The sequence below is a fragment of the Cucurbita pepo genome, chromosome LG17 (genome assembly GCF_002806865.2).
Source record: "Cucurbita pepo subsp. pepo cultivar mu-cu-16 chromosome LG17, ASM280686v2, whole genome shotgun sequence".
Lineage (NCBI taxonomy): Eukaryota > Viridiplantae > Streptophyta > Magnoliopsida > Cucurbitales > Cucurbitaceae > Cucurbita > Cucurbita pepo.
Genome location: NC_036654.1, coordinates 4,065,290 through 4,078,679, shown reverse-complemented (window position 1 = coordinate 4,078,679; position 13,390 = coordinate 4,065,290). Strand labels below are relative to the sequence as shown.

Sequence of the window (13,390 nt, the reverse complement as noted above, 5' to 3'; positions counted from 1 at the left end):
AATTGTTGCACAGTTCTATCCTGACATTAGGCAGACCATTACACCGAAAGAATATCTGATTGGATTCAAAAGAGAGTAAGAGGGCACTCTGAAAATGCCAACTAGTATACATACAAGGATGGAAAATTCATCCTAACTAAGGAAGAGGAAAAGAACTTCGTTTTCCTTAGAATTGATTGACATTCTATGGACAACAATGGATATGCAAACAACTCAACTTCAAAGTCTTGCATCGTGGTAGAAGGACACATATGAAAGGTGGCACGACGAAAGGAAGTAGTGGACCAATATAAAAACATTGTGGACTTGAATGGGGTGACAAAGTGCACCTTATAGATATTTTGTTCACCGATACCCATAAGACAAACAATTTGTTATCTGTCTCGATGAGTTGAAGAGGAGATATTACATGCATATTGCTAGATAGGAATGAATGATCATTATTATTTTTTTTTTTAATTTTTTTTTATTATTTTTTTTTGGCATGAATTTTGCCACATAGCGGTATATATATGAATTAAAACAAATTTTAAAAACTTGTTGAAATGATATGAAATTTTTTTCTATATTCTTTTTAAGCTTATTTTTTTCTTTATTATTATTATTACTATTATTATTTATTATTATTATTATTATTCATTGAAATGGGAGCGAAATTGGCTCCATGCCTGTGCGCATCAGCCAAAAAGCCGGTGCCCGCCGTGAGCATACTGTCGTTTTCATCTTCGAGCAACTGAACGGCCACGCTGCGCTCTGCACCATCTTCATCATCACGCTCCCGATTTCGACCTCTGAAGAAGGCGAAGAAGAAGAAGAAGAAGAAGAAGCTTTTCTCGATTACTTATGACGGAGGACAGTGGCGTTAGGGTTTCCTTGGACGAACCCATCGCAGTTCCCAATATCGATTCCTCTTCCCAAACAAAGCCAAGGTATTCCCATCTCTCCCTATCCGATTGTACTCGAATCCCCTTGGAGAAAATGAGCGAGATCTTGGCTGTATTGTTTTGGAGAATATCATCGTATGCGCTGCTTTGTTGCCATAAGATCTATTGGTTTTACCCGTCTATAAATTTGCTTTAAGAGCTTCTGATGGAATTAATCTTACTATTAGTATGGGCATTTTAATTTATGTGAGATGTTAGTCCTAGTCGACCAATTGGATTTAGTTTAAACTAACTCGTCTTGGTTGATTTTAGAAACGGACAACTTACAAGAATTCCAGTATAGTGAAGTAAACTGCAGGAAGAATTGTTGATCTTTTTCGTAAATACTCGCTTATCTGTGTTGTGTTTTTTCCTTCTCTTTTATTAATTTTTTTTTTATATTAACATTCGCAGAAAGAAAAGAAAGTGGGATCAACCTGCGGAGTCCTTTCTTTCTACTGGTATTGCAGTTCCAGGGGTTCTCCCGTCATACAACATGACGTCCCTTGGTGGGGTTGCTGTCGCCAGTGTGGCGGCATTGGCACAAGTTTCTTCAGTCAACTGTGCAACCATAACCCAGGTGATTTAATATCCTTTATTCTTGTAGTGATATACAACCGTAGGCCATATCAGGTGTTTTATATCTTCCTACAAAGGCCTTCTTATCTTTCATGCAGCTTCAGGATTTACATAATGGTCCATTGTTCCTTGTAGTTCAAAGATACCAGAGGGAATCTGAAGCATTCCTCCGTAGCATGATTGGTTGTGCGTGTATTTTTCGTACATGTTTCACACGAGATGCAATGTCAATTAATAAGGATTAAAGTTAAATTAATTTATTACAACAGTTTTATGCATGTTTCATGGTACCCATGTTTTTCTTTTGAAAAATTCTTTAATATCTCTTTAAATCTGAATTTTAACTGTTTCATAGTTGTTGGTTTTGGTCTATGTCAATAACTACTGAGGCTTTCTGAGTGAAAGCAATTTGATATCACTAGGATGTATCGTATCATTTTTCACAGTGATTACGTAGATGTTTGAGCACCCCGGGTCTGAGAAACTTTTCTTGGATAATCACTGTAATTTCAATTATGTCATGTGAGTGCACCTCTTTCTTATCATAGAAGGTATTTGTTTGCATGTCTGCTTTTAGTCGAAGATACAAGATGAATTAATTGCAAGAGAAATATCAATAAATGATGCAGAGCCTTCTGTTCGGTACAAGCTCACAAAACGTCAGACCCAGGAGGAGGTGAGTATGTATTTAGAGTATGCTGGGTTGATGGTTTGATTAGTTTCTGATCCGTATGAATTGTATCCTTCACCAGACACGATCGTTCTTGTTCTTCCTTTATTTTTTATTTTTTCAGTTTTTTGTTAAATTTCTTTCCCCGCTATGTCACTTTCCTTGCAGATTCAAAGACAAACTGGTGCTGTGGTGATAACGAGGTCTGGAAGTAATTGAAATTAATTATGGTGGAATTTTTCCTATGATGTATTCTCTGAAGTAAACTTTGATTACACTTTCAGGGGCAAGTATCATCCTCCAAACACGCCTCCAGATGGCAACAAGCCACTCTATCTTCACATCTCTGCTGGAGTCCATGTAAGTAGGATTCACCGATTCTCTGGCATGTATGATGAAATGAACTATTTCTACTAGCTTCTATCGGGAGACTTTTAACAAGCTTCTAAACTTCTTTTCTTGTAAAAGCAGGTTATTTAAACACGTTATATTGGTGCTATTTTTGTTTTAGTTTGGCTCTTTTTGGTTTCAACCTTCTTTTTGTTTATCCCTTGCATTCTTTCAATTTCGTTTGTTTTCTCATTAAAAGAAAATCTTAAATTATTGTTTAGCATTAGTATGAGGAACAGAATTGGGATGTATTTATCAATAATGGAAGTGAAACAAAGAAATTTGCAGTCTCAAGTTCTGAAAAGAAAGCTTCGACTATACAGGTGGTTGTGAACACACACATATAATTTATCTTTGATATTTGTGAGTATTTGGGCTAGCGTACAAGCACCTAATCTAATCTCATGATGTAGTAACATGACTCTATGACAATTAGTTGGCTGGAAACTCGGTTCGATTTTAACATCCTAGGTTGTTGGCGCTGCAATAGAGTTTGAACCCATTTCTTCAAAGTCCCTTAACTATTTCTAGATGCCCCAATACCACTAGGCGTACCTGGGGTGTTTTTGAATTTAGAATTTTCAAATTGAAAAGCTCTCCTATATGGATAATTTGGTAGGGATCCCAAGTATTTCTACCTCCTTTATTGACAAGCATCTTTGATCTGAGCCAACCAAGAATTCCAGACAAAGATCAAACCTACCCAGACAAACCAAATTAAACCATAAGAACTTTCATCGACTAAAGCAAGCTCCATATAGCTCAATCAACAATGGGTTTATTGAACTGTTTCATATTATACTTGTCCTGAGCCCACTGGAATTTTTCATGAAAGCCACCGCACTAAAGTTGTCCTTGAGACTCCAGCCACTGTTATATAAATTGAAAAATCCTCCAAAACTCCCGAGGAAGTGGTCTCTTAAATGGAAGGAGACTTCCGTGCACATTCATTTTCCAAATCCCAATATCATTTGCTAAGGGTATCGATAAAGGGAAGTGCCCTTTGACAACGTCGCGAGCAAAAACCAAACTCATATTCTACATTGCAAGAAAAGCATAGGCCCAAAAAGAGTCTTAATAGTTGGACTAACCAATATGACTCTCTCTTCGAATGACTTAGAGCCGTACGTAACTTTTCTAAAAGAACAACTTTCGGTATGCCTCTCCTCTCGGCCTCTAGGCATTTAAAGTTCCAGCTTACCAGCCTCAAAGAAACTAAGTTTCCATCGAAGCTGATATCAGGGTTTGTTTTTTTTGTTTTTTTTTTGGTTGTAATTCACACATTTATCATCAAGTTCATGAACTCCCTCTAGACCCTTCCTCCCTTTCTTCCCCTCATGTGGTTTCTTGTTCCTCTTGTATCTTATGAGCTAAGGCACGACTTCCCTAGAGCCACTAGTGCAAATGTTGGACATCATGATTCAATTCAGATGGTGTTCTGATATTTATGAATGTTTCTCTGGTTGATATTTTCTTTAGATATGCACAGTTTTTAGCATTTTTTCTAGTCATGGAGACATGGTAACCTTTCCTTTTTGAGATATGGATATATTTTTAATATAAAAACTTCTGCAGTTGAAAGATATGGCAGAAAGGATATTAGCTGTTGATCGAGCTGCTGCCATGGTTGAAGAAATGCTGAGACAGGGTCAGAATGTTGTGCCATTGTCTTTTAATTCTTTAAACAATGACTTCAAGGTATGATCGGAGTTTCTTCCAAGTTCTATTAGCAATAACTAGTTGATGTTTAATGCGGATCATTCATTTCCTAATTAATCAGGTTAATCAGCCATTGACCACGAGTGTATTCTTGGGCTTTGACATAGACCCATCTATGAACATTGCTGCTCGAATACGGGGACCAAATGTAAGTTGTTTATTGGGTCCTCCGTGCTGTTTTATATAGTTTATGGGGCTACATTTTGGTCCATTGCTGTGTGGTGCCATAGCCTGCAAGGAAGTACACTTTCTTCTCTAGCCTTTTGCGGGACAATCCTTTGAATTATGTTAATTCTGCACATCTATTTCAATTGAAGAGAAACTGAACATGTATATAGAGAGGGGGAAGGACGAGGGTTTACTTTCTTTTTTTTCCTTTGGGAAAAGAAGCAATTTCATTGGTGAATGAATTAAAGGGAGTTAATCCCAACCACCAAACGGTTTATACATGAAAGATCTCCTGTTGGAAATTAAGGTAGAAAGACTATAATTATTGAAAAGGTGTTTAAATTTACACCAAAAAATAGCACTGAAGATATTCAAATCCATAAAACTAGAGTGGAGGAAGTATCCCTGAAAGTTCATCCATTTCTCTCGCACCAAAGAGTCCAGATAAAAACAAGCATATAAGCTCCTTGGGACAGTGGAACAGATGACTCACAAAGAAGGTAGGAGATCATGAATGTTGTAAGGCACAAAAAAACGCCAACTAGAAGCCTCCAACATAAAGTTCAGATAGTGATAAGCAAAGGAGCAAAAAGAAAATAAATGGCCCGGACATTCATTAATAGAAGAACGCATAGCACACTATGTAGGAGAGAGAAAAAAATGAGGCACNATGTAAGTTGTTTATTGGGTCCTCCGTGCTGTTTTATATAGTTTATGGGGCTACATTTTGGTCCATTGCTGTGTGGTGCCATAGCCTGCAAGGAAGTACACTTTCTTCTCTAGCCTTTTGCGGGACAATCCTTTGAATTATGTTAATTCTGCACATCTATTTCAATTGAAGAGAAACTGAACATGTATATAGAGAGGGGGAAGGACGAGGGTTTACTTTCTTTTTTTTCCTTTGGGAAAAGAAGCAATTTCATTGGTGAATGAATTAAAGGGAGTTAATCCCAACCACCAAACGGTTTATACATGAAAGATCTCCTGTTGGAAATTAAGGTAGAAAGACTATAATTATTGAAAAGGTGTTTAAATTTACACCAAAAAATAGCACTGAAGATATTCAAATCCATAAAACTAGAGTGGAGGAAGTATCCCTGAAAGTTCATCCATTTCTCTCGCACCAAAGAGTCCAGATAAAAACAAGCATATAAGCTCCTTGGGACAGTGGAACAGATGACTCACAAAGAAGGTAGGAGATCATGAATGTTGTAAGGCACAAAAAAACGCCAACTAGAAGCCTCCAACATAAAGTTCAGATAGTGATAAGCAAAGGAGCAAAAAGAAAATAAATGGCCCGGACATTCATTAATAGAAGAACGCATAGCACACTATGTAGGAGAGAGAAAAAAATGAGGCACTTGACTTAAGAGGCGATCAACAGTTATGATACTTCCATGACTAAGCCCCCATAAAAGAACCTTAATTTTGGATCAATATCTTTCCAAACGACTATGTAAATATTATTTGTAGTTGGACCTTTTGAGTGAATCAAATTGTCCATTAAAGTGAAAGATTTGGAAGGATCAAGAGGTCAAAACCATGTCATTCATATTCCTCAAGTTAACAGACTATAAAAGAATATTAAAGGTCGGATAGATTACCCCATTCCAGAATTCAATCTCATTGAGGTTCCCCCGAAGGCCCAATCCCATGCTACCTCTGAAGAATTCCATATAAGAGCAATAATATCAAAGGCCTAGTTGATAAACGGTATAACCTTGGAAAAGCAGTAGGAGGAATTTCACATTTAGTAAAAATCATTCCCAAGCAGTGTTATGACCATTTCCAATCATCTTTTGTTTTTTGATTACCAATGAGAGCAATAATGTAGCTAATAAATGGTCGAGTAGATTTTGAGATCCCCTCGAAATAGGAGTGGGCCATAAGCAAGCTATACCCGTTTAATAATACTTAGCCAGAATAGCTTCCTCATGTAGAAAATGCCAAACTATATTTAGCTATGAGAGCCTTGTTTATATGCTTTAGATTACCAACTACAAGGCCTCCCAAATGTTGTGGAAGCTGTAATGAGCTATACTGGTTTAAAAAATCTTGTCCATTTTGCTCCCACCACTAAGAATATAGAGGCAAGACAACCTTTTTCTTCCTAATGTTTACCCCCTTTCTCCTGTATTCATTATTTAATTGAAAAAAACAATTCATCTTTTTAACTGCGTGGCTTCAGTTCTGACTGGTAAACGTACCATGTAAAATTACTCCACTATATTTATGTTCTTTTTGGTAGGAACATTAGGTATACTTCTCACTATAAGCTTGAGGAATCTATAGATTCTTGTGGGTTAAGAAGTATGGACACAGACATGATGCAAACATTATGGCACACCATTGATGTAACATTTTTAATGCTCATCAGTTTATGCTCCTATTCTCAATTTTAAAGAAAATTTAAACATTCTAGAGGATCTCTTCTACCAGAAAAAAGCTTAATGGTCCCACCTGAAGCGCAAATCTTTCAGATAAAAAAGTTTCATTCAAACATCACTCTCTCATCTCTTCACACCATTTTATGGGTTTTATCCAGTTCAATGTATCCTTTTCTTTTTGTTTGTCAAGTTCAAGTTTTTATTCTTGATGTAATTTTTTCTACTGTTAACTAAAGATTATAAATTTTAATTTTGACTTTCTCATTTCTCTAGCACGTTTGAAATTTTAAATTTTACTTTCCAGAGAAAAAACCAAAATGGAAAAATGGGGGTCCTTAGCTCACGTGTTTGAACGTATGTGCTGTGTGTTTGAGTTGTAAGTAAGCCTCACATGACATTGTTCAAAACAGATGGTTTATGCTTCCTTAAGAAAGGGGAAAATAATTTATAGCATTACTGATTTATTACTTGCACAATGTAATTTTATATTCTAGCCATTTGCAATGACATGGTGTCATTCTCAAGAAATTGTGTATGTTTTCCTTGTTTTGTTCGTTTCATGACCATGTTCTTTGGAAGTTAATATTTTTGTTTCATACAATCAAGGTGAGAGATGCTAATGTTTTAAGCTTTGCATCTCCAAACATCTGGGGGAGATTGTTTTTGTGTTGGTGGCTTTGTTTTGTCTGTGCAGGACCAGTATATAAATCACATAATGGCTGAAACAGGAGTAACTGTCTCTCTCCGAGGACTTGGTTCGGGAAGTACTGAAGGTGCATGTGAAGGTATTTTTCACCATGATGATTCTTACCATCATTATAATTAATAAAAGAGAGTATGACTGTGCAGTGCTATTTTATCATCCACTTTGAATTTGAATAAAATCTTCTCTTTTTGCAGAACCATTGCATTTATTCTTGTCTAGCAACAATTTCAAAAGTCTTGAGGATGCCAAAAATTTGACTGAAAACCTGATGGATACAATCAGTAAAGAGTTTGGTGTTTCAAGGTAATTGGATTGTGTGTTTTGTTGTTAGTGTTCTACTAATAAGTTAATTGGTTTCTGATTTGTGCATAAGCATTTAAAGAGAAACGCATAGGCATATTAATCCTCTCTGAAAGAAGTTGAAGTGCAGAGGCATGTAATCCTTTTCTATTTCCCATCTTTATGACCTCACAAAGCAGCAACTGCAACTTATTTCTATCATGAAGCAATTTGTTTTGTTCTAAGGGTCAACATTCTAAAGGTTTCTTGTAGGGGGTGATTTGTTAATGTTATTTTTGTGGTATAAATTTCCTTACCCTTATTTTTTTTAATAAGAAACCAGGAACTATCTTTAGTGAAAGTTTCAAAAGCGGGCTATGAAAAATCGATCCAAAGGCAAGTGCATCAAAATAATTCCTTCATTTGGCATTAATAAATTAGGTGTCATAATTACAAGAGTTCGGGAGAGGAGAACCAAGTAGAAATTTTCCCTGACACGTGATAAGTGTTAAAATCTTTTCTCTGCTGTGTTGATTTAGAACTCATCTTTTAGAGATTCGGTTAAGTAGTTCAGGCTATTTTGTGTATTTTATCATTTCTCATGGAAAGTAAAATCATTTAATTAATTGTTGCATGAGATGTCGTTGTATATTTGTATTAACTATTAAGGTATAACTTTCGCCGATGTTTCCAACTGTTTTAGGGTTTCATCATGTAAGGTTTATAGTGCTGTTGCACCTCCACAGCAGGTTTATGGAGCTGTTCCACCTCCACCACAGGTTTACGGAGCTATTCCACCTCTGCTTCAGGTCTATGGAGCTGTTCCACCTCCACCAAAGGTTTATAATGCTGTTCCACCTCCACTGCTTTGTTCAACACCACAGCAGTTGTATACAGGAGTTGATAGCTTGGGAAATGAGCCGAGTACAAGTTCAGCTTCAAGTTCGATCTCGTCAGCTTCTCCGACCATAGTTTCTCAAGTTTCTTCTGTTATACCAGGAGCTGCTCCTGTGATCACTCAAGGTTCAATATTACAAGCTGGATTGTCACAGTCTCAATCAACTGCCATTAGTTATTCCAAGCCACTTATATCTAGTGGGACAAACTATAATGGATATAGTGGAATATATCCTCAAGCGACACCTTTACAACAAGTTGCCCTAGCCCTTAAACAAGTATCTTCAACTACCATGTCTGTAGCTGTCCCCAACAGGTCAGCACCGAGCATGTCGAATGTGAGTGTTAGCACTGATGCAGAGAAAGAAAAACGTCCTCATCAGAGGCGTAAATTTCAAGAGCTACCAATTTGTGTGCAGGGTTCCCCAATAAGCAATCAGGTATCAGTTTATTCCCTCTTGTTTGAGTGTTTAGCTCTTTATTTGATTTGTATTTTGAGCCATTTTAAAGGGATCATTGAGGAAGGACAAGCTTTTCAAGTGTGAAGGCTGTGATCTGTTTAATGTCAATCCTTGCATAGATATATCAGAATTGATAGAGAACCGGGTGTGTAAGTTGGACAGGGACTTGAACAAGTGTGTGACGAAGAGTTCATTTTGAAAGTTCTCTTGGGGGGGTTTAGTGTCAATTGGGGCAATTTGAAGTGAAATTCTTTCTGGCTGATAGAACTCAATCTATTAATTGATAATAATCAATGGTACAAGCGAAGGAAGTATTTGAATACTCCCGTTTCTCCCTCGACTATATTGCCCAAGCGGGTCAAAAGGTCTCTCCCATAACTATAATACCAGAACAAGCCAATATACCCCTCCTCTCCTATTGCCCAAGCTTATAACATGCATGAGGCCTTATTGGTAAAAAAGTTGTGGCATTTTCTTCTGGAAACTAACACCGTATGTGCCCTAAGGTTATTGTGAGCATGTATGGTCTCTCTGATTGGGATCCGAAAGGTATTTTCAGAAACCTATGCAAATCTATTGCTGAGAGGTTTCCTTTTTTCTCTCAGTTTAGTTTTTTTATGGGTGATGGGTCTATTACATATTTTTGGAAGGATAAGGGGAAGGGAGGTAGACTCTCAGCACATCGTTCCTTTGTTTCCATGAGGTGTCATTCTATGGTCTCTGTTCTTCCTTCTACGGGTAATTTGTCTTCTCTTTTCTAATATGAAGAGGACAAATATTATGGACGTTGTTGCTGCTTAGGGAGTTTTTGTTGTTTAGGGGAGGAGGGGGATGTCCAAATTTGGGGTTTTGATCTTCAAGGGTTTTCTTGTGGTTTTTTTTCATTGTTTGTTGGAGTGCTGCGTCTGTGATAGGAGGACAGCAGAGGATGTTGACCACACTCTTGGGAGTTAACCTAGTTTGTTTCGTTGGTCTGGAATAGTTTTTTTTTTTTTTTTTTTTTTTTTTTTTTTTTTTTTTTTTTTNTTGGATTTCTGTCATCAGATTGCTTTTTCATTGTTGAGGATTCTTCACTTCCCTTTCTGTGAGGAGAGGCATTATTTGTTTCTCTCAGGTGACTGTGCTATTCCGTGTGGAAGTGCTAGAGAGAAACGATAAGATTCTTAGGAGAGTTAGAAAGATTGTGAGAGGAGATTTGGTCCCTTGTGAGGTTTCTTATCTTTGTACGGCAGTGTATCAGGACTTTTATAATTAACCTTTAGATCCTATCTTGTATCCTCTTTTTTAATTTTGGCTCCTTTTGTTGGTCTGTCTTTTTGTATGGTCATTATATTCTTTGATTTATTTTCTCCGTGTAAGTTCGGTATTTTTTCGTATAGGAAATAGTAACCATTCATTGATAATATGAAATGGGATGCAAAAGAGGTAATTGATAATATGAAAGCCTGGTTTCTGTCCAAAAATAAACAAGACAAAAACATAAACAAACATGACTCTTGAACACCTCCCATGACAGATTTTCACTTTCAAATACCTACTTTCTATACCTATTCTATCCTCTTCTCCTACAAACAGTAATAACAGAAGGCCTATCACCTTATTGTTTTGGAACTTGAAAAGAGATTTTCGCCTTCAGGTTCCTGCTTCGGTCTTATTATATAGTGTTTTTTTTTATTTCATATCTATAAGAACAAGCTAAAAAACCTTGAGTAATTCATTTGAAGGAATCCAATGGTTTGGTTATCTTATCTTTCATAACGCCAATCTAGAATGAAAGGGCTGAAGAGGTTGTCACGCTTATGTAGTTACGCTAATATTTTCTTTTGATAGAAATATTGATATTGTACATCTTAATCTTAAATAGACATGGTCCATCTCTTAGTTTGAATTTAGTCGTAGTTCTCAATCTAGAATTGCATGACATGATGATTTCAATCTTTCTTCCGTATCTGCACCTCAATTGTTGCATAATTACGTCACTGGCTTTGTTCAGAATGACCTATTTTCGATATGCAGTTTATCTTTGACTAACCTCAGTGCTTAATGTTACAGGTATTTTCTCTGACTTTTGAAGCTTTACAGGCTGAAGTTCTTGGACCACGTTGTTGGAACATTGGTTTGTTTTTTCAGTTTCACAGGCCTTCAGGCTCTGGAACTGATGACTGTTAATGGTCTCATCTAACAAGGATTCAAAATTCGTGCCTGTTTTGTTGTTCATCTCCATTTTGTTTCCAATGATTTTTTTTATCACATTATTCTTGTGCTGCTGCTTGCTATTCTTCTAGTCATCTCTTGAAGGCCTTACGTAACCATGACCATTCTTGATGTGTTGCTCTTGATGTAGAAATTGTTATTTCTTGTGTTTTGATTTCTTTGTCAGCTGAGTCTGCCATTTTTAAAAATTGATTTCGATTACTTTTAAATTTAATGACCATATTGATATTTCCTTTGCTCTCACATACATGATTTAATGGGTAATTTATAAGTCAAATTAAAGATGCTCATTGCTCCGGTAGGCTTTTGCGGTGTGTCGGATTTGAAGCTGGTCCAATTATGTTGCATTTTTCCCTTCTAATTCCACTTGCAGGATTCAAAACTTTTGAAGCCCTCAAACAAATCAGCAGCAGATGCCACTGTGAGAAATGTATCAAATATGCCTGCTCCTAGGAAGCTAGTTCAGCCTTCATCCAATGAAATGCCACCACCTCGGCCCCGGTCCATGCCGCCTCCACCCACACCAGTAAAGTCTACATCAACAGTTAAGGTTATAGTGCAAGATAAGGAACTTTCGTTGGACACAATAAAACCTGATGTTGTCTCAGGTGCGAAAACTGACTTGGTTTTCTACTTTTTTATAGTTTGATAGCCAATTACTCCATTAAAGTGTTCTTTGTTAATAAATTTCTTCCCAATGAAAGATACCATTTAAATACTAACCTGCTTCCATTCTTGTTTTTGCGAGTGATCTCTTTTTGATAATTTATGCCAGATACACTAGTCAAGCTAATGGAATATGGAGAAGAAGAAGATGATGATGCAGAGGAAGGCGTTGAATCATTGAACAGCAAGAACACTACTGGTGGCTTGGCAAGTCGAAAACCTTTCTGGGCCGTGTAGAAGTTAAAATGGCGTTGATTAGTGAGAACATTTTCATCATCTCCTATATACTTTTGGACTAAGACGTGCTGTCGACGCGTTTCAACCTCTCATGCAACATGATTATGCAGTGGGGGATTATTTGTTTTGATGAAGTGTCGAAGTGGTCATGGGTCGTGTTAGAAATTGTTGTAAATTGGTAGTTTCCCCATACTAGGGTTGAAGTTGCAATGGAAAGATACTACTTTGTAAGCTTACAACATTAGTTGATCACGTATGCTGCTGGAAGTTCGACTGCTATATTTCCCGAGCGATTAAGCAGCAGCCCAAAATGAAGGTGGGGAAGAAATTTTGAATGCATTTAGCAGCAAACACACAAAACAGAAGCAAAGCAGTGTGCATTTAAAATAAATGTTTCAACTTTCTTAAGTGCGTGAAGAAGATTGTATATGTCGCTCTTGTTCACTGCATAACAGATCTCTGTTCAGATCTTAACTTAGAATCACTTGATTAATTTTGAATTTTGTTTAACTTTAATTTCAATATTTTTTTAGTACTTTTAAAAACACTTTTAACTTTATTTCAAAATTTTGAACTTTTAACTGTTTTATTTATTAGTACCAAAGTTAAGAATACTGGCTTCACTAATATCATTACATTTTTTAAAAAAATTCAAAAAATATATTTATTGATAATATATTGACGGAATTGTTAATACATGTTTTAAAGAATATGTATATAGTCCAACAATAGTATTAACATCTTTAATTTTTTTATAAAAAAAATTTAAAAGTTACTACCATTAATGTATAAATGAAATTCGTCTATATACCTTCATAAATCATTTCTCTCCTTTGATGCAATCTATAACTCAACAATTTTTCATATTTTTAACTTTTTTTTTCTTTGTTTTTTTTTTCTAAGTCTCACCTCTAGTCTCTTTTTCTTTCTCTCTTCTTAAATATTATTTGAGGTGTTCTCTAATTTTTGTGAACATTTCTACCTATAAAATATAAGAAGCTTCAACTCTTAAAAAAAAAAGCCCGTACTAAAGGTTCCATATGTATTTTTTAAACTTTTCAAAAGGATTTAAGGATATTTTTGAACTTTTTATG

General features: G+C 36.1%; 1 protein-coding gene across 2 annotated transcripts; it reads left to right on the top strand.

Annotated features, from left to right (window-relative positions):
* The first annotated feature begins 635 nt into the window (after nucleotides 1-635).
* Nucleotides 636-12,725, top strand: LOC111778889 (protein RIK). 2 transcript variants are annotated; one of them, XM_023658889.1, is made up of 12 exons: nucleotides 636-929; nucleotides 1,338-1,503; nucleotides 2,080-2,178; nucleotides 2,341-2,375; nucleotides 2,457-2,532; nucleotides 4,138-4,260; nucleotides 4,343-4,429; nucleotides 7,531-7,621; nucleotides 7,737-7,845; nucleotides 8,525-9,158; nucleotides 11,767-12,001; nucleotides 12,169-12,725. In XM_023658889.1, the coding sequence occupies exons 1-12, from the start codon at nucleotides 844-846 to the stop codon at nucleotides 12,294-12,296; spliced, it is 1,869 nt and encodes a 622-aa protein (XP_023514657.1). In that variant the 5' UTR covers nucleotides 636-843; the 3' UTR covers nucleotides 12,297-12,725. The 2 variants fall into 2 exon arrangements, with proteins under 2 accessions (XP_023514657.1, XP_023514658.1); XM_023658890.1 differs by lacking the exons at nucleotides 11,767-12,001; nucleotides 12,169-12,725 and adding an exon at nucleotides 11,232-11,396.
* Nucleotides 12,726-13,390: the final 665 nt, after the last annotated feature.